This window comes from Struthio camelus, chromosome 12 (genome assembly GCF_040807025.1).
Source record: "Struthio camelus isolate bStrCam1 chromosome 12, bStrCam1.hap1, whole genome shotgun sequence".
Classification (NCBI taxonomy): domain Eukaryota; kingdom Metazoa; phylum Chordata; class Aves; order Struthioniformes; family Struthionidae; genus Struthio; species Struthio camelus.
The window spans coordinates 438,333-464,945 of NC_090953.1; the positions used below are offsets into that span (position 1 = coordinate 438,333).

The 26,613-nt window shown below is 54.8% G+C and overlaps 4 protein-coding genes across 5 annotated transcripts in view; 2 read left to right on the forward strand and 2 right to left on the reverse strand.

The window, feature by feature from the left end:
* The window catches only part of HYPK (huntingtin interacting protein K), a 55,735-nt gene that overhangs the window by 9,154 nt on the left and 19,968 nt on the right, over window positions 1–26,613 (forward strand). The window lies entirely within an intron of this gene.
* Window positions 914–7,868, reverse strand: CATSPER2 (cation channel sperm associated 2). The gene is made up of 12 exons (XM_068958836.1): window positions 7,857–7,868; window positions 7,629–7,788; window positions 6,414–6,587; window positions 5,840–5,908; window positions 5,123–5,292; window positions 4,350–4,505; window positions 3,923–4,047; window positions 3,064–3,242; window positions 2,474–2,541; window positions 2,270–2,323; window positions 1,508–1,796; window positions 914–945 (listed from the first exon to the last, which is right to left on the reverse strand). Exons 1-12 carry the CDS (start codon window positions 7,866–7,868, stop codon window positions 914–916), a joined length of 1,488 nt encoding a protein of 495 aa, XP_068814937.1.
* On the forward strand, window positions 10,658–20,192 carry PDIA3 (protein disulfide isomerase family A member 3). The gene is made up of 13 exons (XM_068958422.1): window positions 10,658–10,981; window positions 11,141–11,219; window positions 12,191–12,308; window positions 12,967–13,074; window positions 14,001–14,130; window positions 14,788–14,904; window positions 15,393–15,518; window positions 16,084–16,266; window positions 16,789–16,897; window positions 17,734–17,862; window positions 18,792–18,871; window positions 19,422–19,479; window positions 19,780–20,192. The coding sequence occupies exons 1-13, from the start codon at window positions 10,698–10,700 to the stop codon at window positions 19,897–19,899; spliced, it is 1,641 nt and encodes a 546-aa protein (XP_068814523.1). The 5' UTR covers window positions 10,658–10,697; the 3' UTR covers window positions 19,900–20,192.
* Window positions 21,923–26,290, reverse strand: ELL3 (elongation factor for RNA polymerase II 3). Of its 2 annotated transcripts, none has more exons than XM_068958433.1 (9): window positions 25,798–26,290; window positions 25,115–25,356; window positions 24,928–25,032; window positions 24,589–24,691; window positions 23,799–24,050; window positions 23,190–23,244; window positions 22,761–22,932; window positions 22,640–22,684; window positions 21,923–22,567 (listed from the first exon to the last, which is right to left on the reverse strand). In XM_068958433.1, exons 1-9 carry the CDS (start codon window positions 25,916–25,918, stop codon window positions 22,460–22,462), a joined length of 1,203 nt encoding a protein of 400 aa, XP_068814534.1. In that variant the 5' UTR covers window positions 25,919–26,290; the 3' UTR covers window positions 21,923–22,459. The 2 variants fall into 2 exon arrangements, with proteins under 2 accessions (XP_068814534.1, XP_009668398.2); XM_009670103.2 differs by having other exon boundaries at window positions 23,799–24,078; window positions 24,908–25,032.

Sequence of the window (26,613 nt, forward strand, 5' to 3'; positions counted from 1 at the left end):
GCGGCCGGCACGAGCTGCCCAGGTGCCCGGCTGAGCCCCGCCGGGCGTAAACCTCTCCCTGGGTGCTGCCGCGGGGGCTCAGCAGACCCCCTGTCCCCAGCCGACCCCCTGCCAGGGCACGTCCCCTCCGCCCAGCCTCAGTCGGGTCAGCTGCTGCGCGGGCGGCAACGGAGCAGCCCCCTTGGGCTGAGCCTCTGCAACGCGGCCGGCGCGGCAGCCTGGGCCTTCCCTGCCGGGCGCTGCAGCTCCTGCTTCCCGCCGGCGCATCCCTGTCCCTGTCCCTGTCCTTGTCCTCACCCCGGCCCGGCCAGCCCCAGCCCACAACCCTAGAGCTGCTGGGCACCACCGCGGGATGCAGCGCCCGGCTCGGCCCTGGCCAGCGCCACGCTGCCCCACTCCCTGCTCCCCGCTGCCCGTGGGGGCTGGCGGCGGCAGCGGCTGCTGCCAGGCCGGCCGCGAGCGGCGGCTGCCCGGGGCTCGCGGTCACTCGAGGGCGCCCGGTGCCACCGCCTCCGCCGCGACTCCCGGGCTGAGCCCCGGCGGGGCCCCGAGCTGCCCCGGCCCATGCCGTGGCCGTGCTCCCGGGGGGAGGTCGGGGTCGGGGCCGGGCCGGGCGGGCGGGCGGGGACGGGCGGGGACGGGGCGGGAGTGGGAAGGAGCGGACCAGGGCGGGCGGGGATGGGGCGGGAGTGGGACGGAGCGGAGCGGGCGGGCGCCGCCGCGCTGCCCCACGGCCGCGGAGGGCGCTGCGGCGCTGCGGGACACGCAGGGAGCGGGCAGCTCTGGGTTCACGGGTGTCCGTTTCCCACGAGACCCCGGGGCGGTGCTGCGCAATCAGAGGGACGGGAGGCTGCGCGTTTCTGTCTCTCCCTTTCGTTTTGCGCTATGTCCCGAGTCCTTCCAGCGTCGCTCCTCACTTGTTCTCCAGGTTCATCAGTGTCAAGACTGCAAGGAAGAGCAGAACTTGTTACGTTTCCTGCTAGTGAAATTGTGGTGATTTCCAGCAGCACAGGTTAGACTAGCTGCGCAGCAGAGCAAAGTCCTGTAAAATAAGAGCCAGTCCTACTGTGCCCAGGATGGTTGCAGCACGCAGCGGGGTCTTGGTCTGCACACTTCGCTCAGCTCTGCAGTGACCTGGTCACTGCATGGGGCTGGACAAGCACGAGGTGGGAGGCAGAAAGCGGAGCTGACCAGACTCCACAGACCGGCAGCTCAGGTTAAACGGTGTGTTGCTGAAATGTGTGGAGCTACGCAGGAAAGACCACAGGACAAGGGATTCACCTGGGTGCACAAAGGAGCTGGGCAGCTGGCAAACAGAATTCGGTAGAGGTCAGCCCACACCTAGGCTGGAGCTGTGCAAGGTGTGCAAGAGCGTGGTGCACATGTGGACAGTGGTGGGGCTGGATGGAGGGAGCAGCACTGGGCTCCTGTAGGACCCTGCGCTACAGGAGACTGCTGCCGGGGCGGCCATGCAGCCTCGGTCTGGCAGGAGGGAGCGCACACTAACCAGCAGACTTCTGCAGCTTCTTGCGATCCTCCAGGTTATATTGCAACTGCTCCAGCAGCTCCAAGTAACGGAAGAGAGAATCACGAGGCCAGACTACTTGTACATCTTCATTTTCATCAATCAGTCCCTGCAGGTTCTCGTGGATATATGTCTCCCAGTCCACTGATGGAGGCAAGGCCTCAGTATCAGGGCTTGCAGAAGCCCTGTTCCCCTCTCCGTAAGAACAGCCCCCTACTTTGTCCTGCTTCGGCCTTCTTTCAGCCCTTTGCGAGTGGTGCAGACCCTCCCCCTCCCGTTACTCGAGGAAGAATGTGGGCTGTCTCTCTGGTCTCCCTCAGGTCTCCTGCCCAGGTTCAAGGTGTGGGGGCAGCAAGACTCACAGTCCTTGGGCAGGAAGCCCTTCGTGACTTGCTCTGCTGGCAGCTTGAGTTCAGAGCTCTTGGACACAGAGGGGGCTTTTTTGCCCTGCTCTGCCTCTAGGTCCTGTAACCTGCTACAGAAAGGAAACCCACAGGTGAGCGCTGGCCCTGGTGGACCTCTAGCCATGTTCCTCCACCACCTGGCTTCTGTATTTGGATCTGAGCTATGACAAACCTAGCCTATCTGGCAAATCTGCTCTGTTTCTGAAGTGGGGAAGGGGAAGAGCATTATCAGACATGGCTGGCACAGGGCTGGCTCTTTCTCCTGTTCCTGGGGACAATCACACAGGGAGGAGCCCTGGTCCCTACTGTTCCTGTACAGGTCCAGGATGTCCACACTCACCTGGCAGAGCCTCTGGGTGAGCTCTTGAGGCCTGTGCAGGACTGGCTGTGTCTCCTGCAGAGCAAAAGGGAGGAGAGCACCACTAGGCAAAGATCTTCCTTGTGCTGCAGCATCCACGTGCTGTGGGAAGCGTTTTTTGGCAGGAGATATGATGGGATGTTCTCATGTCTACCTCTCTCTAATTTGCATTTTAAATAAATCCACTTGTTTCTGGGTTTCTATCTGCTGCACTTCTTCGATCTGCTCGCTCCGGATGGTTTGGAAATTACTCACTGGGAAGTAAAGTGATGAGTGCTGAGTAGAGGGTCTTGGCAACACGGAGGGAAGGGAACTTGGATTTGTGGACTTTCCCTAGGCTGCTCTGCCCGTGAGGAGTCCGCTTGGAAGGGGCTGTGTGCTGTGCCCATTGCCTACATTGCTACTGTGTACCCCAGAGAACTTGCCGGGGGGGAGGGGGGAGCTCCCCAGCTCCTACAAAGGGAGAGAAACCACAGCTGGGCACTGGTCTCCAGGCTCTCTCTCTGTGAGAGATCCCAGGTTGAAGTGAACAAGGGAGTCAGGCATGGTACCCTGCTCCTCTTTTAATACTCTTTTGTTGGTCCCTTGTCCCATTGGAACTAGCAGTGCTCGCTGTAGGAAAGGGCAGCACCCACCTCCCCTGTCCAAAGTCAGGTGCTGCCCTTGCGAGGGAGCAGGAATGGGCCTTGCTGGTGTTTAGACAAAAAAGCACTGTGTGAGCTGTTTGGGGGGCCCTGCAGAAGGAGGTTGACGGCTGGGCCTGGCCCAGTGCTCACCCATGATGGCTACAATGATGTTCTTGAAGAGGAAGGACCCGATCAGCAGCCAGAGGATGATGTAGGTCCCGCTGATGAACTTGTTCATATTGGGGATCTTCCAGGTGTCCTGGAGCAGGTCATACCAGTGGTCCATGGTGAAGAGGATGAAGACAGTCACCACTGCATTGGAAAAGCTGCTGCAGACAGAGAACGGCTCTGTCAGGTGTGGTCTCTGTGTTCTCCTGCCCATCAGCTGTGTGAGCTGGGGCAGGGTGAAGCACATTCCTGAAGAGCCTGGCTGCCATCCCGGTCCACGTGCAGTGTGCCCTGCCTTGTGCGCCCCGCTGCCCTGCTGCCTAGCTGCTCTGGACTTCGCCCAGCCTGGGTGCAGGAGAGTCTCTGTGGGTATTTTAGGATACAAGTGTTATGTGCTTCTGGATGGGGTGCTGGGCGTGGCAGGGCTCTATCGGACCATCAGAGATCTCATGGGGGCTAGAACCTATCCTTGTGGTGGAAGCCAGAGCACAAGATGGCAGTGGAAGTTGTGGGGTTTTCCCCTCAGTCATAAAGTACTGGTTTCCCTCCCCAGCATCACACTGCCCTGCACCCACTGGCATCCCACATACATGTGGCAGCTCTAATCAGCACTTTGGGCAGCCTGAGCCGCAGCAGCAGCCCTGTCTCCCTATACACACTGCTAGAGCATGGATTGGGCTGGGGAGGAGATGGCCGAGATGTGCGGCACTAGGATGGTGCCAGTGCCTGGTATCAATATCGCATGTTGGAGAAAGCAGCTACAGGAGCCCAGGGCAGCAGGCAGAGAAGATGTTGCGAGGTGGAGGCTGGGCACTGAGCCTGCACGACAGAGGCACTTTACCTGAAGTAGTCCTTGTAGTTTCGATCTGCATAGTGCGAGTGAGTGTAGTTCTCAAAGAAGAAGACACCAGAGACAGCAAACACGTAGAAGAAAACGAGCAGGAACAGGAGGATGTAGGTCATGGCCTGGGATGGGGTAGAGGCAAGGCTGTCAGGACAGGCAGTGTTGGCACTTAGCAGGGAAGGGCAGAACATCGGGGTGCTGCTGCACTGGGGGACGGTGGCTGTTCCTGGGTGCCAGGAGTCAGCCCGGAGCATTTGGGCTCTGGGGAGTACTCGGGCAGGGGCAGGAAGAGGGTTGCAGTGGGTGAAGGCAGGTGTTGGCTGTGCGGTAGGGTACAGGTGTGACATGCTCTGCTGGGAAACGAGCTGCAGTAGATATGTGGCACAGCAGTGGCTTTCCCACTGCCATTGTATCCCAGGCCCACCTTCAAGGCCTTTGCTATGGCCATGATGATCCGCCGGACCTGCTGGAACCTGCAGAACAGCTTTAAGGAGCGGAGGATGCGGAAGACACGGCGGACTCTCTTGGAGACAGACTCTTCTGCGATGTGGAAGAGGTACAAGAACTCGGGGATGAGTGACTGCAGCCAGGAAACAGCGTGGAGGTCTCAAACCTGATAGCCAGGCCAAGGTAGCCCTCTGCCCCCACGGCCACCCCATGCTGCAGCAGTCCAGCCATCTTCCCACACTATTGGGGAGCTGGCAGCCCCAGCCTGTGACGAAAGCCCCTGGCCCAGATGACGGAGGAAGGAGGGTCTGCACCGGCTGTCCAGAAACCATGAGTCAGACCCAGAAGGATAAGACATCAGCTCCATGAGTGTCCAGGCTGTCTAGTTTTGGCCTGGGGTAGCCCCATTTTCCAACCTCCAATTTTTTGCACCAGTGGAAGCAGACCTCTTGTAAACTGGTGGCTCCAGAGGCAGGTGCTGGGGAGGGCTCAGACAGCTGGAGAGCTGGCAGAGCGGCACTGAGCCGAGCCAGGCAGGAGAGCGTGGCATGGGTCTGAGCAGCCCGGAGCGTGCAGCAGGAACATCGCTGGCAGGAGCAGCCAGAGCCTATCTGTGGGATTTCCAGGGCAGCGAAGGACCCCCACCCCACCCCACCCCACCCCACGTTGTGCCCTAGCTCTAGGGTAGGCAGCTGATGCCACCTCCAGGGACTCACGGTGCTGCTCTGGGGCTCGCCCAGGGGCTCTTACCACAAAGGTGATAGTGAAGTCGAAGATGTTCCACCCACTCTTCCAATAGCCCCTGAAGCTGACCAGCCAGTTCAGTGCAATATCAATGATGAAAATGATAGCAATGACCCAGACTGCTACCTCCAGGGCAGTGGTTATGGTGTGGCTCATGCTGGTCCTCTTCATCAGCTCTGGGGAGCATAGGGGACAGTTGTTGACGCTCAGCTCTCAGCAAGGGGAGACAGCTATATAGGGTGAAGGCAGGAGAGAGGCTGCTGAAAGGGGAAACAATGGTGGGATAGAAATGCTGTGCTGAATGATGTCCCAAAAAGTCCAGCCGAGCTGCCAGCCTGGCTGTGATGGGAGGGAGTGCTCAGAAGCTGAGCTTTGAGGGCAAGGCCTGGCGGGATGGCCCAATTTGAGGCATAGGTCCTCAGAAGGGTGAGATGGGATGCAGCAGGATAGGAGGTTGATGCACAGCCAGGGAAGCTGGGTATCTGAAATTAACCATTGATAAAATTTGGCCACTAGCGCTGGCTCTTGTGGGCAAGTCTTGCAAAACCACCAGCTACAGAGCATCCCTTCGCAGCAGCCCTAAGCCTACTGCCATGGTGTAGCATGAAATGCAGCCAAGCCTGCTGTGCGGGGAGGGCTCAGCCTGGGGAGATCCAGGCCTGGAGCCCGTGTCAGGGTCAGGCTGGTACCATGCAGCAAGAAGGAGAGGCCATTCCTGCTCACCACTTTTGATCATCAGGACAAATGTGTTCAGGAAGATCAGGAAGATGATGAAGCTTCTGAAGACCATGCCTGAGGTTTGTCATTGAGGAAAACTCAGGACACTAATTGCCTGTCAAACTCCATGGACAGAGGCACTCACAAATGGGACTCAGAGATGCACTGAGCACTATGGGACATACTGTTCCACGGACAAGCTTGGGCTTGTCTCAGTACCCTGGCCACAGAGTTCTGCCTTTGACAAGTGACACTCCAAGCACTGGAAAAGCTGCAAAGTGGTCCCATGAAAAGCTGCTGGGCAACAGCTGCTCACCTGAGAAAGGCATCCGAGGAGGGCTTGGGCCTCAGTACTTCAGCCCTCCAGCGCTAAGTCATTCACACGGTCCCTGCTCACCCATCACTGGGCAAAGACAGTGCAGGCTGCCAGTACACGGAGCCTCTCTCCCAGCAGGAAGCCAGTTTGATCCATCCCATTCCCAGAGCTTGCCCTCCTCCCCCCCAACTTGGAGGGAGCCTGTCTCCCGTGGGCCAGCACTGCCCGCTGCTGCATGGTCATCAGGCTGGCTGTGGAGGATACTGCGCAGGAGCCAGGATGCCCAAAGGGCGAGGGGAGGCCAGGGGCTGCTGCGGACATCAATGTGGCTACACAGGTGTTTCTCTGGGGTGATGAGGGTCTTCCTGATGGGACTGATGTTGAAACGGACCAGCTGGTTATGATCAGCGAGCAGCAGCTTCCTCTGCTTCCTGGGATCTGTGTAGAGACTAAGCAACTCCTAAGGGGGTCTGCCTTCTCCCGTGACTGGCAGGGGTGGCAGGCATGCTGCTGGAGGGATGAACTAAGAACCGGTGGCACTGGACAAGGTCTGGCCAAGCAGCACTCTCCAAACAGAAGCAGATGGAGGAAGGACAAGGAAGGAACACTGGAGAAGGAAAGAGCAGACTTTGCTGGACAGTTTAGTAGGCTGTGTCCAAATCCCCCCAAGAGGCAGGCCATCCTGGATGTGGAGCTTCCTCAAACAACTACACACAGCTGCGATCAGGCCGGGCTTTGAACCTGCCTTAAATCAAGTCATGTATAGCATTCAGCAGATGCTGTGGGATCACACAGCAGAGCTGGGGTCAGGACACAGGAGCCCAGCCGTCCCTGTGACAATCCAAGCTTCCATCCAAAGCACTTAATTCCCGGCCACCTTTTTCACTCTGCTCTATGCGCAGCCTCGGCCAGACCTGTTACTGGCCACTGAACTGGGGTGTGCAGGAACATTAAGAGGTGCTTTTCTGCCCTGGTGCCATCAGTGAAGTATTTTGGAAGTGGAAATAACTGCATGCTGCCTGTTTGCCAAATTACCAAATACAGGACAGTAGCTGTGTCTCTTTCTCCTGCTCTAGATGAGACCTGAGCAGAGGATGGGTACAGCTGGAAAAAAACGTTTAGGCTAGGCTGACTTACCATGCTGCAGCAATATCTATGCAAACAGAGGTGTGAGAGGGGATAGGTCTTAATCTGTCCCTTTCAACCCTGCCAGAGAGAAGAGGTGGAGGTGCTGCTGGCCAGGTGTGAGAGTCTGGCAGATCTGAAAGGCTCTCAATGGTTAGATTATTGCCATAAACCCTTCCTTTTGAGGGGAAAATCCTGACCTCCTGCCTTTCTCCCATTCTGCCAAGCTCTCAGGCACAGCCTTTCACCCACGCCCTTGGGGAGCGATGCAGAGAGCAGGTGGCAAGGCGGACGGTGAGACAAGCATCTGTGCTACCCATTCACTGCCAGCCTGGCAGACAGGCATCTGGTTACCAAGGAAATCCTTGATGTAGTGTCGGGGGGTCGCTTGGCTCAGGCCCTGGAGGTGATCCACCAGGTAGAACATGCAGACCAGCTTAGAGCGAATGGCCTCAGCCCGGGGAAGCACCTTCACTGGGGAGCATCTAACGTTTCTGCAAGCATCCTCCGTGCTCTGAAACAGAGAGGAAGAGCAGCAGCGTGGAAGGTGCCCGTGCTGGCCGCGCCGGGCAGGAGCCTCACCTGAGGATTCATGGCTCGGGCGTTTCTCCGCGCTGCCCTTGCGCTCGGAGGCTCTTGGCGGCACAGAACACAGGCTGACCTCACAGTGTGGAACAGAGGGAGCGCGGAGCCCTGCTCCGGGCGGGAGCCTGTCCGGGAACAGCCACCGCGGCTGATGACGGCCAGCGTGGAGGAACCTGCCCAGTTACAGCCAGGGTGTGCAGCGCTGCGCATGCAGTGCTGGCAGTGCGAGAGCCCCCCACTCCCACTGTCCCCCCAGGCCTGGCCCAGGCACCGGGAGCGCTGGGGCCCGGCCGGCGGGCTCACCTGCATGTGGGGGCCTGCTCTGCGGTAGGATGTGCGGTGCAGCTGTTTCACACGGACTAGCAAATGATGGTCACATCCAAGTGAGCAGTGTTATTTCCCAGGCTCATTGCTGTCGTGTCGGACACGGGCTCCCCCGCAGCCTTCCAGCCTTCCGGGCCGTGTGCCCCGCTCCCTCCCGCCACTGCCTGGTTCTGCCTGCGGGGGCTCTGTCGGTACCCGTATTCACGATGTGGCACGACTGAGGTCAAACTCAGAGAAATTCCTGATTCCTCCAGCAGTAGCTAGTCCATTTTCAAACCACTAACAGCCAATGTAGTGTGAACGCCCTCTGTGCCATGGTATGGACAGCTGGGTGTATGCACCAGGTTGTGCAGATCTGGTGGGCAATACCCGACCCCACTGTCCTTCTCTTTCCCATTCCTCGGTTTCCAAATCACCCTCTGTGTTTTTCAGGCCTCCATAAACTCGCAAAATATTTCCTCCTTCATTCTTTTTTCCTTCATCTTCCTAAACTAGTCTGTTCTGATTTTGGATCCTTTAGGAGTAATTTCTGTTAGGCAATAAAAATAACAGGTGATTCTTTTGTTTCTATAACAGGAAAGATCATTTTTTTTCAGCCCTGCAGTTTTGAAATACCATCTCTAGAGTCTTGTTCTTAGGCGAGTCTAGAGAACAGAAATTTCTCCTGTGCTTTTGGAGAAAGAATGTGGCAGCAAGGATTTGGAGCACCTCCAGAAGCAGGGAACATCAGCCATGGTCAGCGTTAGGCAGCTCTTGTGCTGTATTCCTCATAAGGAAACCCCGCAGGACTATGGCACTATCAGGAGGTGGTCGAGGGACACGAAACGAGCATGCCTGCTTACAGCTCACCAGTGAAGGCTGGCGCTTCAGCAGTAGCTCGAGTATTAAAGGACGTGATGTGCTCCTGATCATGCCACCAAACAGTAAAGGTTATAAATGAAGGCTAATGGATTAAGACGAACCCGATGCTGACTGTGGCTAGGAGCACAGAAGCACTGCAAGGCGGGGAAACACAGCCCTGCTTTATAGCCATGGAAAGGGATCCGGCAGAGGGCTGCAAGGTCGGCTGTGTAAGAGCGATTGCGAGGGCGGAGGATGAAGCACTTCTCAGAGCCGTCTCCCGAGGCTGTGCTGCAAGGCTGCTGGGCTGGACACGCACCTGCACAGCGCTGGAGGCAGAAACAACTCCCCCAAAACCACGTGCAAGTGTTACTTCCCGACTAACGGTGTGTCTTCCACACAGGACGGCCTTGGCAGGGCTCTACTAACAATCAGGTAGTGATGAAACGGGTGAACTCCCCTCCCCTAGATGCTGGCAATCCTTCAACAGCAGGTGGCTCTCCGTCAGTTGGTGCCTCCAAGACCCGTTTCCTGGGCCCAGCAGAGCCCAGCATTACTGGGTGGTGCGGGCTGGGTGGTGGGCCGGGCCCCGGGTTACTGTGCAGCCCACCGACGTTGGCCCAGGCCTGAGGTAACTGGGCGGCCCGGGGACGTCGGCCTGGGCCAGGTAGCAGGACGGGCCCGGGGTTACCGGGCAGCCCGGGGACGCCAACACGGCACAGGCGGCGGGACGGGCCCGGGGTTACCGGGCGGCCCGGGGACGTCAACACGGCACAGGCGGCGGGACGGGCCCGGGGTTACCGGGCGGCCCGGGGACGTCAACACGGCACAGGCGGCGGGACGGGCCCGGGGTTACCGGGCGGCCCGGGGACGTCAACACGGCACAGGCGGCGGGACGGGCCCGGGGTTACCGGGCGGCCCGGGGACGCCAACACGGCACAGGCGGCGGGACGGGCCCGGGGTTACCGGGCGGCCCGGGGACGCCAACACGGCACAGGCGGCGGGACGGGCCCGGGGTTACCGGGCGGCCCGGGGACGTCAACACGGCACAGGCGGCGGGACGGGCCCGGGGTTACCGGGCGGCCCGGGGACGTCAACACGGCACAGGCGGCGGGACGGGCCCGGGGTTACCGGGCGGCCCGGGGACGTCAACACGGCACAGGCGGCGGGACGGGCCCGGGGTTACCGGGCGGCCCGGGGACGCCAACACGGCACAGGCGGCGGGACGGGCCCGGGGTTACCGGGCGGCCCGGGGACGCCAACACGGCACAGGCGGCGGGACGGGCCCGGGGTTACCGGGCGGCCCGGGGACGCCAACACGGCACAGGCGGCGGGACGGGCCCGGGGTTACCGGGCGGCCCGGGGACGTCAACACGGCACAGGCGGCGGGACGGGCCCGGGGTTACCGGGCGGCCCGGGGACGCCAACGCGGCACAGGCGGCGGGACGGGCCCGGGGTTACCGGGCAGCCCGGGGCCGGGCCCGGGGCCGGGGGGCGGGGCGGGGCCGGGGCCCGGGGCCGGGGGGCGGGGCGGGGCCGGGGGGCGGGGCCGGGCCGGACCGTCCCCCCATCCCGCGCCTGTGAGGGGGAGGGGAGGCGGTGCCGTTCTCCGCCCCGCCCAACGTTGCGTCAGCCCATTGGCCAAGTGTCGTGTGACGCGCGGCACAGCGGCCAATGGAAAGCTGCCACACGGCAGATCCGGCTGGAGGGTGGGACTTCCGGCCGTGCGGGCCCCCGGCGCCTGTTCAGCCGCCGCCGCCGCCGAGGAGGAGGGAGCGCCGCCCGCCCGCCATGTCCGCGCCCCGGCCGCTGCCCGCCGCGCTGCTCCCGCTGCTGCTCCTCGCCCTGGCGGCGCCGCCCGTCCGCGCCTCCGACGTGGTGGAGCTCAGCGACGCCGACTTCGAGAGCGGCCTGGCCGAGCGCCCGGGGCTGGTGCTCGTGGAGTTCTTCGCGCCCTGGTGAGCGGGGACCGGGGGGACCGGGGGGGGGCGGGGAGACCGGGGGGGGCCGGCGGGGGCCGGGGGGACCGGGGGGACCGGCGGGGGCCGGCGGGGGCCGGGGGGACCGGGGGGACCGGCGGGGGCCCGGGCGGCGCTCTGACCCCTCCGTCCTCCCAGGTGCGGGCACTGCAAGCGGCTGGCGCCCGAGTACGAGTCGGCAGCGACGAGGCTGAAGGGGATCGTGCCCCTCGTGAAGGTGAGCGCCGTGCCGCCCCGGCTCCCCCGTCGTGTGGGCGGCTCGCGAGTAGACTTCGGTCAAATAGAAGTCTTGCTATCGCAGGCCTCTAATAGGCTCTGTGATGAGCGCATCTGGTTTTCTCGTGGCTCTTCAGAGCTTTGAGCGGCTTCGTCTCTTGGAAGACGTAGACACCAGGGATCGATCTGGAAGCGGAACGCTACAGGGGCTGCTGCCCGTTGACTTGGGGTGCAGAGCGTAGCTAGGGATGAAGAAGCCTTCTTTTGAATGTGTAGTTTAGTCTGGGTATTAGTATAGCACTGTATTCATGGTATTGCTTCTTGATTTCATAAAGTAAGGGTTGATGTGTACAAGCTTTCTTTTCTGCCAGAAAACTTGTACAATTTTCTGAGGACAGAGTCTCTACCTTTCTCCATGGGAAGTGCCCTGGATTCTGATGCCATAGTCTCCCTGTTGATTGAGGTCAGCCTGTTTGTGTTAACCATTGCAGGAACTTCAGGATTGATGGGGTCCTGAAAAAATTAATTTCTCTAAAGCCTTTCATTTAACTGTAAGCAACCCAGCCTTCCTGCTGCTTTTCTTGTATTGTCTGGTCATGCAGGAAGCTGTTGAATTTTTCCAGTACTTCCTCACAGATTTTTCTGACCCTGTTAATACCTCCATCCTGTGCCCTTCCATGGTAGTGCTGCTGTTGACCGTTTAATAACGAATGCTGTGTAGCAGATCCGTCTTGGACCACTTGGTTGGATGCATTAGGCCTGGGTTTTGATCTTCTACATGTGGCTCTCAGATGCTCACACTTTATGTGAAAAGACTCCAGCCCTGCTTAAAGGACACTTGCTAACTTTCAAGCTCTTTAGACTTCGTCTTTACGTTACATGATAATGTGGAGATGTGGGCAAGTGGCAAAGCTATTTTTTTCTGTGCGTACACAGTTAAAACACTGAGTAGCAATATTTCTCTTCCTTTAGGTTGACTGTACAGCAAACTCCAACACCTGTAACAAGTATGGAGTCAGCGGTTATCCCACTCTGAAGATTTTTCGAGATGGTGAAGAGGCAGGAACCTATGATGGGCCCAGGACAGCAGGTAAGAGCTTGTCGATCTTTGTACATCTGTCTTGCTGCAGTTGTGCCGGAAGAAGAGCCATATTTTATAGAACTGGTTTTGTGATGTTAAATGTACTGAGGGATGCAAAGAAGTTTATCCTTTTCCCTTGCCCCAGCTCTGCATTGGGAGAGCCCTGGATGCTTACTGTCTCTTAAAAGGCACCTTTAAAGGTGAAAGGCTCCACGTTATTTTTAAGCCATAGCCTCCTTGATGGGCAGCGTCCAGAAAATGCTTGAAGGGAAGACCTCACATAGATAGCTTTTTGGTACATATACCTTGCTAATATCTGAAATCCTGATGCACAAATAGTGTTCTATGTCTCTTTGATCAGGTCTTTTGAAAAACGTAACTTTTCACAGTATGGCCTTCTGTAATGCTTTGGTAGCAAACCAGCAGTTCTTGATATGAGAATGTTGAAAAGATTTCTTCTTCTGTAATTGCAGTCCTCTGAAAAGCTCTGCCTTTCAGATCAGTTCCTATGTGAAGTTGGTGATAGTACTACTTCAATTCATATTATATTTATCCTGTGGGAGAGGAGTATAGACTCTGAAGAAACAGCTTTTGTTTTGAGAAGCTTGAAAAGCTCTTGTAGAACGTTGTATTGGTCCCTTTAATAATTATGGACTCTTTTGTTAAGATGGGATTGTCAGTCACCTCAAGAAACAGGCGGGACCTGCTTCAGTGGCTCTCAGTTCTATTGCTGATTTTGAGAAATTCATCGGTGATAAAGATGCTTCTGTAGTGGGTGAGTAGAGCGGCTTAGTGCAGCCCTTAATGTGCTGGGCACTTAGCTCTGGAAGATCTTGTGGGGATACACAGTGAAAGGACAAGAGGCAGTGCCACAAGCTGGCAGGGGAAGTTCAAGCTGGATGTGAGCAAAAAATTTCTTCGTAGTGAGAACCATAAAGCACTGGCACCTGTGCCCAAAGGGGTTTTGAAACATTCATTCTTGGAGTTTTGAAACTCAATTGGACAAAACTCTGAGGAACAATCTTACTTTGAAGTTGGTCCTGCTTTGAGCAGGAGGTTGGAATTGATGACCTCTGTGGATTCCTTCCAACCTATTTTTTTCCCCCTTTGGCTCTTTGACTATCTTTCAGCCTTTCTGTCACCGCAATGTCTTTATGAAGTTTGTTGCTGTTTTAGTTGACTGACAACAGACAGCGTTGAATTTCTGAGGTATACTCAGGTGATATCTCAAGGTGTTAGGCTGTCAACGTTATGTGATTTGATCATGGTTTACACATGGCAACAGCAGCTTTCCTTTGTGTGAATTACATCTAATCGTGGAAATACAACTGGATGAGTACTGGCTATCGTTCCTAAACTTACTAAGTGTCATTGGCTGATGTTATCGTTAGTAGCATCACGTTTGGTTGCCAATGGAAATCTTTGTGCTCTGAAGACAACTGCTTCCCATGCTGGGTGGGTGGATGTCAGCATGGATTACTGAGCTAGGCAAACCTTTGAGTAGCCTTCTGCTGGTGGAAGGGAGGGAATATAGACATTTAAAAATGGCAGAGAACCTGTCCAAAGAAGAAGGCCTGGACATGCGCTTGAGGACTTAAATTAGAAGGGATGTTTCCTATGTATTACAAAGACAAATGGTATGAACTGCACACTAACTGCTGCTGAGTCAGTTTGGGGTCACCATCTGTCTTTCTGCTGCAGGCTTCTTTGGTGATGCATCTGGCGATGCTTATTCAGAATTCATGAAAGCTGCCAACAACCTAAGAGATAACTATCGCTTTGCACACACCAGTGAGGAGGAATTGGTGCAGAAGTATGAGGAAGATGGAGAGTGAGTTGCTTAATATAAACGTTTCTTGCTATTGATACATTTGGAACAAAGTCATGGATTTCACTTAGACTTATTAGCTGGGCTTACCTTCTGAACATAGCTTGAAGTATTCCCCAGCTACTGGTACTGTGTATCTTCCCCCCCCCCCCCCCAAGTCTCTTTTGGAATTAAGGTACAAGAGCAGATGAAACTACTTCTTAAAAATTACTGTTGACTGAGCCAGAGGTACTTGGGGAATTTTAGAGGCCACAGTATTCTTTGTCCTCGCTGTCTTAGATGGTGGAACTGCACGTTACTGATGGGGGGGGAAAATGTACTTGGTGCATCAGTGTCCTCTGTCTGGTACAAGCTGTTCCAGGCTTTGGAGGGTTAATATCTGCCTCCAGGTGGCAGAGGTGTCTTGCTTCCCCATTGCTCTTTGTGCGTGGTGTGGGTTTTTTAAATTTCTAACTGTAGAAGGCCACAGCCTAGCTGAATAATGGAACAGGGCCAGCTAGGTAGAACAGTAGCTCTGCCTGGAAACTAGACAACCTCACTGACTCTAAGAACGGTGAATTGGGGCAGACACTAGAGATTGAGTTCTTATCTCCTCTAGTTGCTGCTCCTTGGAAATTCAGGGGTACTTTAAACTAACTTGTGGTATCTGTTTCCCCTCAGGGGTATAGTCTTATTCCGTCCTCCACGCCTGACAAACAAATTTGAGGACAGCTCTGTGAAATACCCAGAAGACAAAATCACCAGCGGAAAGATCAAAAAATTTATCCAGGAGAACATGTGAGTGATGCCTCACTGGATATGTGATAGACTGGCCTGAGTTGGATTCAGCCCTGTCAGAACTCATTCTCTACAACTGGAATTACTGCCACTTCCTGCTTAATCAATGTCCAAAAGAACTGTCTTGCAAGCACTCTCTCCCTTGGGAACCGTCTTGTTTCTGGTAACCCTGGCATGGCTGTTGGCGTTTACCCTCCATATTCTAACAGCCACGCTTCTGTTCAAAATACAGTGAACTTCCTGGGAAGTACGCCAGCTTTGATCTCAGTTAGGTCTAAATGTGTTAACTGGTGTTGTGGCTAGAGATGCAGGTGTGACTTACCGCAGTGGTACATGAATGAACAGAGCGTTTCTTGCTTCAGTCTTGCTGGCTACTGACATCTAAGGTTCTCCCTTGGGTAGAAAACAGGATTGTGCTGTATCAAGCCCATTCCTGGCAGGTGATGGGTTCTGGGCGATGACGCTGCTAACATGTGTCTCATTAATAGCTTTGGCATCTGTCCACACATGACTGAAGACAACAAGGACTTGATCCAGGGGAAGGACCTGTTGGTGGCATACTATGATGTGGACTATGAGAAGAACGCAAAGGGTTCCAACTACTGGCGCAACAGGTAAAGAAGCAGACTAACACCCTCCCACCCCACCCCTTTTTCTTGTTCCCTGCGTTAGTATTGTCCCATAGTTCTACATGTAAACAAAATGAAGAACCTTAATTCTCTTCTTCCAGAAAACTTTCAGCTGACTTCCCATTGAGCTGTTGGGGTGGCTGCTCTCAGCACAGGCCAAAGCATAGAGTATGTTTATCCTTTGAAACCTCACTTGCTTAGAGTTTTGCATCTTAGTCATAGGATGCTACTTGAGACCTCGAACAGAAACTTCCTTACTAAGGTGGTGTGAGATCCTATCCTCCTTATACCCCAGTAGCAGAGACAGTGGTGATCAAGCTGACAGGGTGGAGAATGAATACACACAGCAGTTGCACAGGCTCCATTCAGAGTAGAAACAAGCTTACTCCTCTGCTTCTCAGCAATGTTTCTGTAGGGCTTCCCTCTGCAGAACACATCACTTCTCACCAAGGAGTTACTAATTCGGTGTCTGCTTCAGTTAGGTGTTATGTCATGCAACAGATGCTCTGTTCAGTATTGGTGGGACTCGTGGCTTTTTTTCCCTCTCCAGAGTTATGATGATCGCGAAGAAGTTTTTGGATGCTGGCCACAAACTGTCTTTTGCTGTTGCTAGTCGAAAAACTTTTGGCCATGAGCTTTCAGAGTTTGGTCTAGACAGCAGCACGGGTGAGGCTCCTGTTGTTGCCATCAGAACAGCCAAAGGAGAGAAATACGTCATGCAGGAAGAATTTTCGTAAGTTGTTGCACTTGGCAGTGTTGCCTCTCACCTGATCTGGTCACAGACCAAATCCTATCATACTTTGTTAGCCTGGAAGATGCTCCTGTAGGGAAAAAGACTGATAAGTCAAAATGCCTCCTAGTTGTCAGGTGTGCTCTACTGCTCTGTACAGAGCTTGCAGTCTATTCTGTTGTTAATGCAAAGGTAGAGAACTTAATTCAAGATATTTAAGTGTCTGGTTAGAAAATGCAATGCATTAAAAGGTACAGGTGGGAATAGCTACCCCTTTCTTTGTGGGGGAGGGGAGGAGAATTTAAGGGGACTCCATTCTATGGGGTGTGCATTCAGCCTCCTGTCAAGGCCGTGACAGTGTGTGTTGCATTTGTCCCAGGGTCTTCTAAGCCAGCCCCAGACTGGTGCTTTCAGATGCAGGTGGCATCTGTTCTGTGGGTGGAAGGAGCTTAAATCAGCCTTGAAAGTTATCCTCTCTCATTTGGTATGTGTCATGGTGGCTGTAAAATGTCACTTTACTTTCAGCCGTGATGGAAAGGCTCTGGAGAGATTCTTGCAAGATTACTTTGATGGAAACTTGAAGAAATACCTGAAATCAGAACCTATCCCTGAAAGCAATGATGGGCCTGTGAAGGTGAGTGCTCCTGTGTCTAGCGTAGCAGCAGCAGCTGCCAGTGGATGAAGGACACTGTCCAGCAGCAGCTTCTAGTCATATGGTGGTATCCCATACCGTGAGTGCTTTGTTGTGGGATCTTGAGGAAACCTCTGCTGTGATGTACGGGAGGAGAATTCATTCCCTTTGTATAGCAGTTGTCTGAGCCAAGGGAGAAATGCAGCTTGCGGTCTAACTTCAAATGTTCTTTCAGCATAGTAACTGCTACTTTGGCACACTGCTCTTGCGTCCCAGAAGTAACACAGAGGCCTGCTGCATTGACTTGTACTCCCTCATGGCATGGCTTTCAAGCTGGTCATGACTTCATGCACTATTTCTAAAAAGCTAAGTGTTCATCCCCCTTGTGGGGGAGGTTAAAACACTTACCTTTTATCCGTCCTGGTAAATTCTGCACTGGATGAAAGTATTTTGTGGTATGGTTTTATAAGGGCCTGATAAGAGTGGAAGTCGCTGCTTGTTTATGTGTGAATAGGGATGCCTTCAGCCAGTCTAGCAAAATCGAATTTCTTAGTCTGGAATTTGCGGGGATCAAAGTTCCCCCTTCTTCCCCAAATGTCACTTGTAGGTAGTGCCTGCATCTTATGAACAGGGTTCCCTTTGCAAGTAGAGGGTGTTATAGCTTGGTGCATGGCTGTGTGTCTGGTCACTTTGATACTTGTTCTGTAGATGTGGTTTGGAATGATAATGCTTGCTGTGGGAGGGCCACGCTTTCTTGGGCAGAGTATATGGACTGCTTCACGTTATGGCCCCTTGCTGTGGACTTGCAAAACACTAACTGTACGATCAAATACTATCAGGTGGTGGTTGCTGAGAACTTTGATGAAATTGTTAATGCAGAAGACAAAGATGTCCTGATAGAGTTTTATGCACCCTGGTGTGGTCACTGCAAGAATCTGGAGCCCAAATACAAGGAACTGGGGGAGAAGGTAGGTCTGGGACTCCTGCAATCTTGCAGCACTGAACAATCCTGCAGGTGCTGTTTATCTAGCCTATATTATAAGGTGGCATAACTATGCCTCTCTTATTTGAGGTTTGGCAGCAGCTGGGCATCTCCTGTGAACGTAGTGCATTAGTAGTATCTGGAGCATGGTAACAACCTTATGGGTAGGTTTAGGCAGCTCCCTTTGCAGTGGCACGTAAGTATTCCCTGACTGAGTGACTGGTCTCGAGTGTCCAGACTCCCTTTAGGATTATTTCCCTCTGCGTAATTAGTCTCCTGTTCAGTCAAGGAAAACACTGCCTTGCAAACTTTAACTTGGTGGGCTAATGGAATAGCTTCTTTTGAAGCACAGTTACGTAGCTACAGCTTAATGCTACCCTCTGCTCTTAAAACCTTGTGAGAAACATCTGCTGAGGATGGTTCATACTAGCGTGCTTTGCTAGCCTCAGTCCTAGTTTGTCAGCCCTGACATTGTTACAGTCCCTGCTAGCATGGAAGAAGCGCTTGATAGTGTTATATCAGGATTTGATAGAGACATAAATCTCTTCACAGATCTGACCACATCTCTCATAGGCTGTCAGGCATCCTTCTTACCTGAGATTGTTTCTCCTCACAGTTCACTTCCTAAAAGACTAGAAGAAAGCAGTTGCTCTGGGCTCAGTGTTTTACAGGAGTTATACAAGACTAATGCAGTAGATAACATTAGGTGATGTGTGCTGCATACACCTGACAGCAGGAGGACTCTGTGCCCCATGACCTTCTTCACACAGGAAGACAGCCACTCAGAAGAAAGCTGCCTGCCTTTCTATATTTAGTGTGTGCTGTCTTTTGATATCTCTTCTAGAATGTGCTGATAGATCAGTGCCTGGTGTAACCAATCCAAGGTAGTTACTAATATGCTCTTTCCACCAACAGCTTAGCAAAGACCCCAACATTGTCATTGCCAAAATGGATGCTACAGCCAATGATGTGCCTTCTCCGTATGAAGTTAGAGGGTAGGTGTTATTATTGGTGTACTACTATGCTAATGGAAGAGTCCAGGCTTCTGTCTCTGACCAGCAGCCACTACAGGAGAACTGACAGTCTCCCAGGCTTTTGGCACGCTATTGCGGGATATTAAAGCATGAAGCGCTCGAGAGTCAAACAAATAACATTCATCTGCCTTGCTTCTCTGGAATTCTAGTGTCCTGACCTTGTTTAAAGACCTGTCTTGCTGAGCATGCTTTTGAATCTGCTGTGATTCTGTTCTTAGCGACATTGGGCTCATTTTTCTGAACGCCTTTAGAAAGCAGTTAAGCTGATATACCTGGACCTAGTTGAGCTCAGCCAACTCTGCAAACAGGTCCAGGCTTCCAGAGACCACACCTACTGGCTTAGGGTTGGTGTGCCAGAGCTGCTTATGCTGTTACCATGTTACACCAGAGGAGTGTAGGGTACAAATCTCCTCGGTGAGAGCTAGCATGACTCTTTAAGAAAGAGCAAAGGGCCCCCCCCCCCAAAAAAACTAGCACACTAGGAACTGAGATGTCTCTTCTCTCTCCCCAGCTTCCCCACCATCTATTTTGCTCCAGCTGGCAACAAACGGAGTCCAAAGAAGTATGAGGTGAGTATCTCGCTGCTCTTGGAGCTTGGGGATTTGTGAAGAGATTAGGCAGAATCTGGGTTTCCAAACAATACTGAGTCTCTCTGGAGCTGCTGATTGCACTCTAGCCCTGTTACCCTGGGAACACACCTGGTGGTACCTGCTGGGAATGTTCTGCTGTGTGCTGTAGACCCAAGGGGGAAGAGCTCTGCTTCCAATTGCTTTGGTCTGCTGCTTGGCACCTGAACTCCCCCTCTAGCAAAGGAGAAGCCCACAAGGGGTACAAGCACTGTTTTTTTTTTTTTTTTGCGCTTTCTGTAGGGTGGCAGAGAAGTGAGTGACTTCATTAGCTACTTGAAGCGGGAGGCAACCAATACCCCTGTGCTGCAGGAGGAAGATAAAGCCAAGAAATCCAAGAAGAAGGCAAAGGAGGATTTGTAAAGTACCTGCTCACCATCTTGTCAGGATGAGCTCTGTGAATTGGGGGAGCACTGGGCAGCCTGGGGTCAAATCTGGGATGTGGAGAGCCAATGACCAATGCCACATGGGCTGAAGGGACCCAGCTGCTGTATTTAGTTCTGTTTAATTCCCTGCCGTCTCTTAGCTGCACTGTTGTGGGGCTCCCCAGACTGGTTTGTTTTGTGGTTTGGGAGGGGGTGGGGGGCAGGGTTATTTTCTAATTTTTTTTGTACATTTGGAGAAGTGAAACAATAAAATGGCCCCCTTAAACCCCAGTTTCTCTCTCCTATGGAGACCTCTCAAAGCCGAGATACTGCTATCTAGGCAAAAACTCCCTACTGTGAAGGAGGCTAGGAGGAGGTTAGAAGGCTTTGTCTTCTGGATCATAAGCTCGGCCTGCAATTTGTTCCCCTCTCTTCCTCAGCTAATGAGAGTCATTCCAGAGTGCAGTGGCAGCAACTCTCTCAATGTGCTGTGCTTCAGGTGCTACAGTAACACAGGTTTGGGGCACAAGGAATGTGTTCACAAATGCTTCTGTTGTCTGCTTTCTGCCTGACAGGGTAGTAATGCTTCAGCAAGCTTAGAGCTACGTAGTACTTAATGTGACTGTGCAGTCTAGACAAATGCAGATATACCGAACAGTCTCGCAGTAGGGCTTGCTCAGCAGCATATAAACAGCAGCAATGAATCAGTTTTTAAGCTGGTGTAAAAGTAGTCAAAGGTATGGGAGAAGCACTAATAATTACATATTCTACCCAAATACCGGTAAGGCCAGGGCTGAATGAGTTTTTTGCAGCCAGCAGGCTTCTCTGGCAAAGATCCTTGTCTGTGACTCTTGTGTGTGGTTAGGGGCAGTTAAGACCTGTTAATTATAAAGCTGTTACTTCCCTTGGTAGAAAACCACCCAGGAGTGGTGGCTTTCCTCTGGAGGGAGAGGAATATGATCCTGTGCTGCAGTCAGATTGCGTAGGCTGTGACTGACCATCTCAGACAGTCCTTTCTTGTTTTGGGACCAGAATGTGCTGGCAGAAAAGGTCAGGACTGATACTGTGGGAGAACTGAGATGAGCCGTTGCCCTGGATCTTTGCGTTTCTCTGGCTGCATGTGAGTTGAGTGAGGGACTGGTAGACTCAACACGCTGCTGCGTGTTGCAGCAGTAACCATGGTAAGAGCTAGTGCTTGCTTTCTCCGTGTGTTCCTCCCCCATACTTCCAAAGGGCTGTGTACTAATTATTTATTGCTGCTTGAATTCTCTGGGTGCAGCAGATCACACAGCACTCAACATGGTCCTATGTCTATAGCAGCTGTGCAGAATCAGTTCTGAAGTGCAAGAACTTTTTCTCCAGCTACGCCTTCCTATACTACTGCTTCTGGTTGATAGCTGCTCTGTGTCACAGAGCAGATGTTAAGGTGTTGGGTGGGGAGGAAAGATGATATTCAGTGATCCTAGAGCAAAATCTGAGTTCCTTACATGTCAAGCTGGCAGAATCCCTGCAGCAGGCTACTGACCTGATGCAAGGGATGGGGGAAGAACAGCAGGTGTCTGGTTTTGACTGTTGATAACTAACTTAAGGAAACAGTACTTCACTTTTACACAAGGGGGAAGCTACCACCCTGAGCCAGGTAAGGGAGAACAAGGGGAAGCTTTTCTCTGATCCTTGCCTTGTTCCAAAGCCTGACTCCTCAGAACTGATGGTAGCTGGGTGCTAAGCATGACTTTAAGTTTTTTTTCAAATGGTATGACTGAGAGCCACTCTCAATAAGCATTGGTGTCCATTCCCAGGCCAGCAGGGGTGAAGTAACCATAGGATTGGTGGGTGTTAGATTTTCTGGTGACAGGGATAAGGAGGATGTGAGAAAGGCACTTTCTGTGGCCAAGAGAGCAAGGGTGCTGGTGCCTGCCCAGATGCCCAATACTGCAAACAGTGGCTAAACTGAAGCTAATAAGTTTTCAGGTGAGAAGAGACAGAATTCTAAGGAAGACTTTATTCACAGATATCTCATGAGACACATCATCAAACCTACTTCCTGTGAATGACAAGGGCCTTGCTTTGGCTTCTGCTGTGCTAAGAGCAAAACTGCTTTGGAGGTCTGCAGTGGAAGCTATCTCCACCTCATGCTGCTTCCTAGCTAAACGCCACCAAAGGCAGTCACTACCCAAAGGTGGTCACCCAAAGTGACAGAGACCAGCTTGGGGTGGCACAGGCCTCAGGAAAAGGGCCTTTGGATGCCTTGCGCAGCCTCTCCTCTGTCCCAGGCAGTATGGCTGGGCAGCCAAGGCTCCCCTGCAGGGAGCAGTAAACCAGTTTGCAACAGGTCACCTGGGGCACCATGCAGTTGAAACAACATGCTTCTAACAGCAACCAGGCAGCTGTCCTGTGCAGTAGCCACATGCGCAGGCTAATGGGCGCTAAGGGAAGCACTGACAATATTGTGACTCTTAACCTAATGCACTTTCTCTCTCGTGCACTTCTTCCTCTTCTACACTCCAGGGGGGCATGGGTCTTAAGAAGTGGTGGGGCGAACTACTGCAGCAGCTCGCTTAGGAGCGCCTGCTTTCTTCAAATTGTAGGATCAGGTTTTTAATGTGAGACAGCTTCTGGTGGAGGTATTCACAGCGATGTTTCTCCTGCTGGTAGCTGGGATAAGTCTAGGGCAGGTGGGGAAAAGTACAGGTCAGCTCCTGGAGGGAACCAAGTCCCTACCCTGCACCCAGCCTTACCTTCTTGAAGTGGCTGTATTCATGCAAAATTGTAGCTTCAAGTGCCTGAAACGCAAGAGAAGCAGATGAGCAGAATCTGAGTAGAGCTGTACTGCCTGTGCCCTAGGTCTCCCACGCTTGCCTTGCGTTCCTCTGTTCCTTGTTTCAGAGTCTTCATTTTGGCTCCCAGTTGAATGAATTTCTGACTCACGTTACCAATACGAGCATGCAGGTAGCGGTACTCAGTGTAGTCTGCACTAAATGCTGCCTCGTAGGCTCTGCGCTGTTCCACTGAGCAGATGGTACGATATTTTCTGCCACAACCAGGAGAAAAGGCTTGTTCTTCCTGTGTCCATAGGACCTTTGTGATAGGAAAGAGCCCTTTCTCTTGGCAGGGCAGGGAGCTGGAAGTGCTTTGTAGTGAGTGGCCAAGAATAGACAGTGCTGTGACCTTGCTGCCTGCCTCACTGAGCCTGCAGGCAGCTTGGTCTCAGTGAAATGCTGTGGAGCTGGCTCCAAATTACTCTAAGCAAGGGAGTTGTGGGGCAGTGAATGTCTGAGCTTCACTTACCGCAAGTAATCTGGGATCTCTGCTGAGGATGAGCTGCTAGCCTGTGACCTGGCATCTAGCAAGGAGCAGAAAATCACAAGGATTAAAACTCCTCTAGAGCATCTCTCCACCTCAGCCAGAACCTGCCTTGCTCCTGTGCTTTCTGTGAGTCTGAGAAGACCTGTTCCCTGCAAGCCAGGCTTGCAGTCGCACAGCTCTGGTAAATATGGAGCCCTGTGTCCCACAGGGGAGTTCTTGGAGGCCTTCTGAGGAGGCCTGGGAGCTCCCCCTTAGTAGGGCCCTCCTGAGCCCTCTGCAGAGAGGGTGCAGGGGCTGCCCTTCAGCCTCACCTGCTCAGACCCTTGAAGAGCTCCCTGCAGTCAGCAGTGCAGCTCAAGGAGAGGCAGCCCTAGGCTGTGAGACTGGGCAATTAACCCAGGGTTGTACCTTCCTGGTGCTTGTCTTGGCCTCTAGGGCCAAAACCTCTCTGCTTGCCTGAAGTTCCATTTTGGGCCACCTGCTTCCTTCCTACTGTACCCTGGGCTCTGGCTAGCTTCTGCCTTGTGAGCAGGCTGGGCCCACATGCCCTAGGGCTGTGTCTGTGGTCATCCTGCTTAGATGCCCCCTCACCTCTAGGTGCAGGGAGGTGCTGCTCCAGGTTCAGGTCTCCTTCCTCCCAGTCATCATCTGCCTCCTCTGTGCTTGCCTCCCTCTCTGAGCTTTGCTTCTCCCCAGCCTGGCTGCCCAGGGGCAGAGGCCCAGCTTGCTGCTGGCCCTGTGCTCCCAGCTGCTCCATGCTGGTCACCTGTGGGTGGCTCCTGTGCCACCCTTGCAAGCCAGGGGCAGACTCCAGGGCCCGGGACCTCTTGCTGCCTCTTGGATCTGAGAAATTCAACAGTGCTAGGCGTTTCTGAAAGGCAAATCAGCTTTGCCTCAAGACTAGCCCTGGACCCCTGCCCCAAGCCTCAGTGCTGGCTGGGCCCCCAGCAGCTTTGGTCTGCCCAGCCCGGGCTGCTGCGTTCCTTGCTCTATGTCAAAGTGGACAGACGTGCCTTGTCATTTGGGTTCTGTTGGTGGGCCAGGGAACCAACAGCAGGGCCAACCTTCCCCCCCCCCCCACCCTCCAGTGGCTCTTCCCAGTTCCCCAAACAAGGGACTGTGGGTGGGAACTGGAGCAGCTCCATACCCAACTGTGATCCCCTGCTACACGCTGCTTGGAGCGATCTGGACACCAGGTGGGAGCAGAGTCCAGAGCCCTGGAACTGCTGAGCTGCAGTGGGGGGCACTGGGGCTTCACCAGGGAGGAGGTGCAGAGAGGAAGAAGCTCAAAGCCTTTAGGAAGCAGCCATGCTGAACCAGGCACGCTCTCCCTGTACACGCACCTGGGGCTTTTCTGCTGTCTGTGTCTACAAGGACTTACCACCCCCAGAAGGTTTCTCCTGGCACCCTGAGGGGAGCAGCCATCTGGAGGCTGCTGCAGAGGCACCAAGAAGGATCGGGCTGAGGGTCTGGGGGGCCGGTTCCTGGAGAATGAGAGAGACGTGACCAGAGGCCAAGACTGGGGAAAGTGTCTTTGAACACCCAGTGCCAGGGCAGTGGGGAGATGGGTCCTATCCTGCCCAAAGGGTGCTGAGCACCTGGGAGTAAATGCAACTTGTCATTGGCTGGACCTGTGCTGAACATGCACATCCAGCCCCCCCTCCCCTCACTGCTGCGTGCCCCAGATGCCCCAACTCCACCTGTGCTGCAGCAGGGCAACCTGTTTCCGCTCCTGGGCTGTGTACCCGGGCCAGTCCTCCCGCACCCAGCTTGCCAGTCCCTCCTTTAGGCGGTAGCAGCACTCGGTGGGATCCAGCTCCGCAACCTGCATGGGGAGAGCAGCAGGGTCAGAATGCGTGCTGCAGCACCCATGCACAGGAGAGCACCCTGCACCAGCACCCGCTCACCTCCTCCAGGGTGGCCAGCAGCCGTCCCCAGTCCAGCCTGTCCACCTGCATCCCCTGTAGCCGCTGCATGAGCTCGTGCTTGTAGTGGGGCTGCAGGGCCAGGAGCTGAACCAAGCTTTGAACGGAAGCCCTAGGGCTGCTTGTTGTGGGCCTGTGCTGCTTGCTCCCTGGGGCACAGCAAACAGAGCCCTTCCCCAGCAGGTGGTTCTCGCCTGCCTTCTTCAGAGCTGCGATGCCTTTGCCTGCGCATACGTCAGGACGGAAACGTCAGTGCTTGGGGAGAACCGCAGCAGGAGTCTACTTTCCTCTGCCATAGCCCAGCCCTTCCGGCATGCAGCCCCCACCCCTGTGCCCCCCGTCTCCTGCAGCTGCCCCTCCGTGGCTGGCAGGACGATGCCACGTCAGCTCTCCCAGTGCTGTAGGTGTCTCCTGCTAACCAGCACGGTCTGCTCCCCCTTCACGTACGGAGCTGCCACCCCAGCCATGGTGAGCAGTTGTGCCCACATTCCAGGGCTGGCAGCACTGCTGTCCCAGGGGAGCTGCCGACCTCGGGGGCCCTGCAGCCATCAGACCCCGGTGATCTCTTCCAACGTGCTGGTGTGGGTCCTCAGTCCCAGCACTGCCCCAGCCTAGGACGGAGCAGGTGGCTCAGCACCCAGTGCCACCCGCAGCACCCCACTAACCCAGTTGGAGCTCAACAGCTGCTCGGCTCCGGGACTCCTTGGGCTGGGACACACGCTCCTGCAGCACTGGGTAGGTGCTCTCAAAGGCACAGACCGTGATTTTCTCCTGGATGCTGCCCATGCTGTCCAGCCGGCTCTGACCCAGCCTGGGAGCAGACAACACCTCCCGCTAGCCGAGCCCAGCCCTGCAGGGCTCCCCTCGGCCCTGGCAGTGTGTAGAGGGGAGCCCCGCAAGGCGGGCATCTGCAGCTAGCAAGAGAGGAGGGAGTTTGTCCCCAAACTGCCTCCAAAGACCCTGCCTCCAGGGCTGCCGCTGCCTTCAAACGTGCTCCAGCACACCGGGAGCCCCTACGACAGCTGTGGGCTGAGAATGCAGCGAGCTGCTTACACTGCTCTGAGCCTGCTGGCTGCCTGGCCTGGTCCACTGCAGACAGCGAGCAGAGCAGGATGGGACCCCGTGGGGGTCTGAGCAGAGATCGGACCAGGCAACCCAGGCCAGCAGTTTGCAGCGCAGTCAGCGTGAGCAGGGTGGGGGCTGATGTGGTGCTGTTGGCTTGGCAGCACCGTGCCAGGGAGGGCAGGAAAGGGGCTGCTCCCCGAGGGGCACGGAGAGAGCCGCCCTGCTGCCCCGTCGCAACCCCTGATGCTGCGACACGTCCGCGGCCGTAGGCTCACCTGGGCACAGCCAGCCGCGCGCACTCGAAGCTGGCCTGCGGCTCATCCCTGCCGTAGCGCGAGAGGAAGAAGGCGAAGAGCCGCGGGGGCTCCCCGGGGCCACCTGGCACCGTCAGGCGCTGCCGGCGGGGGACGGGCCGT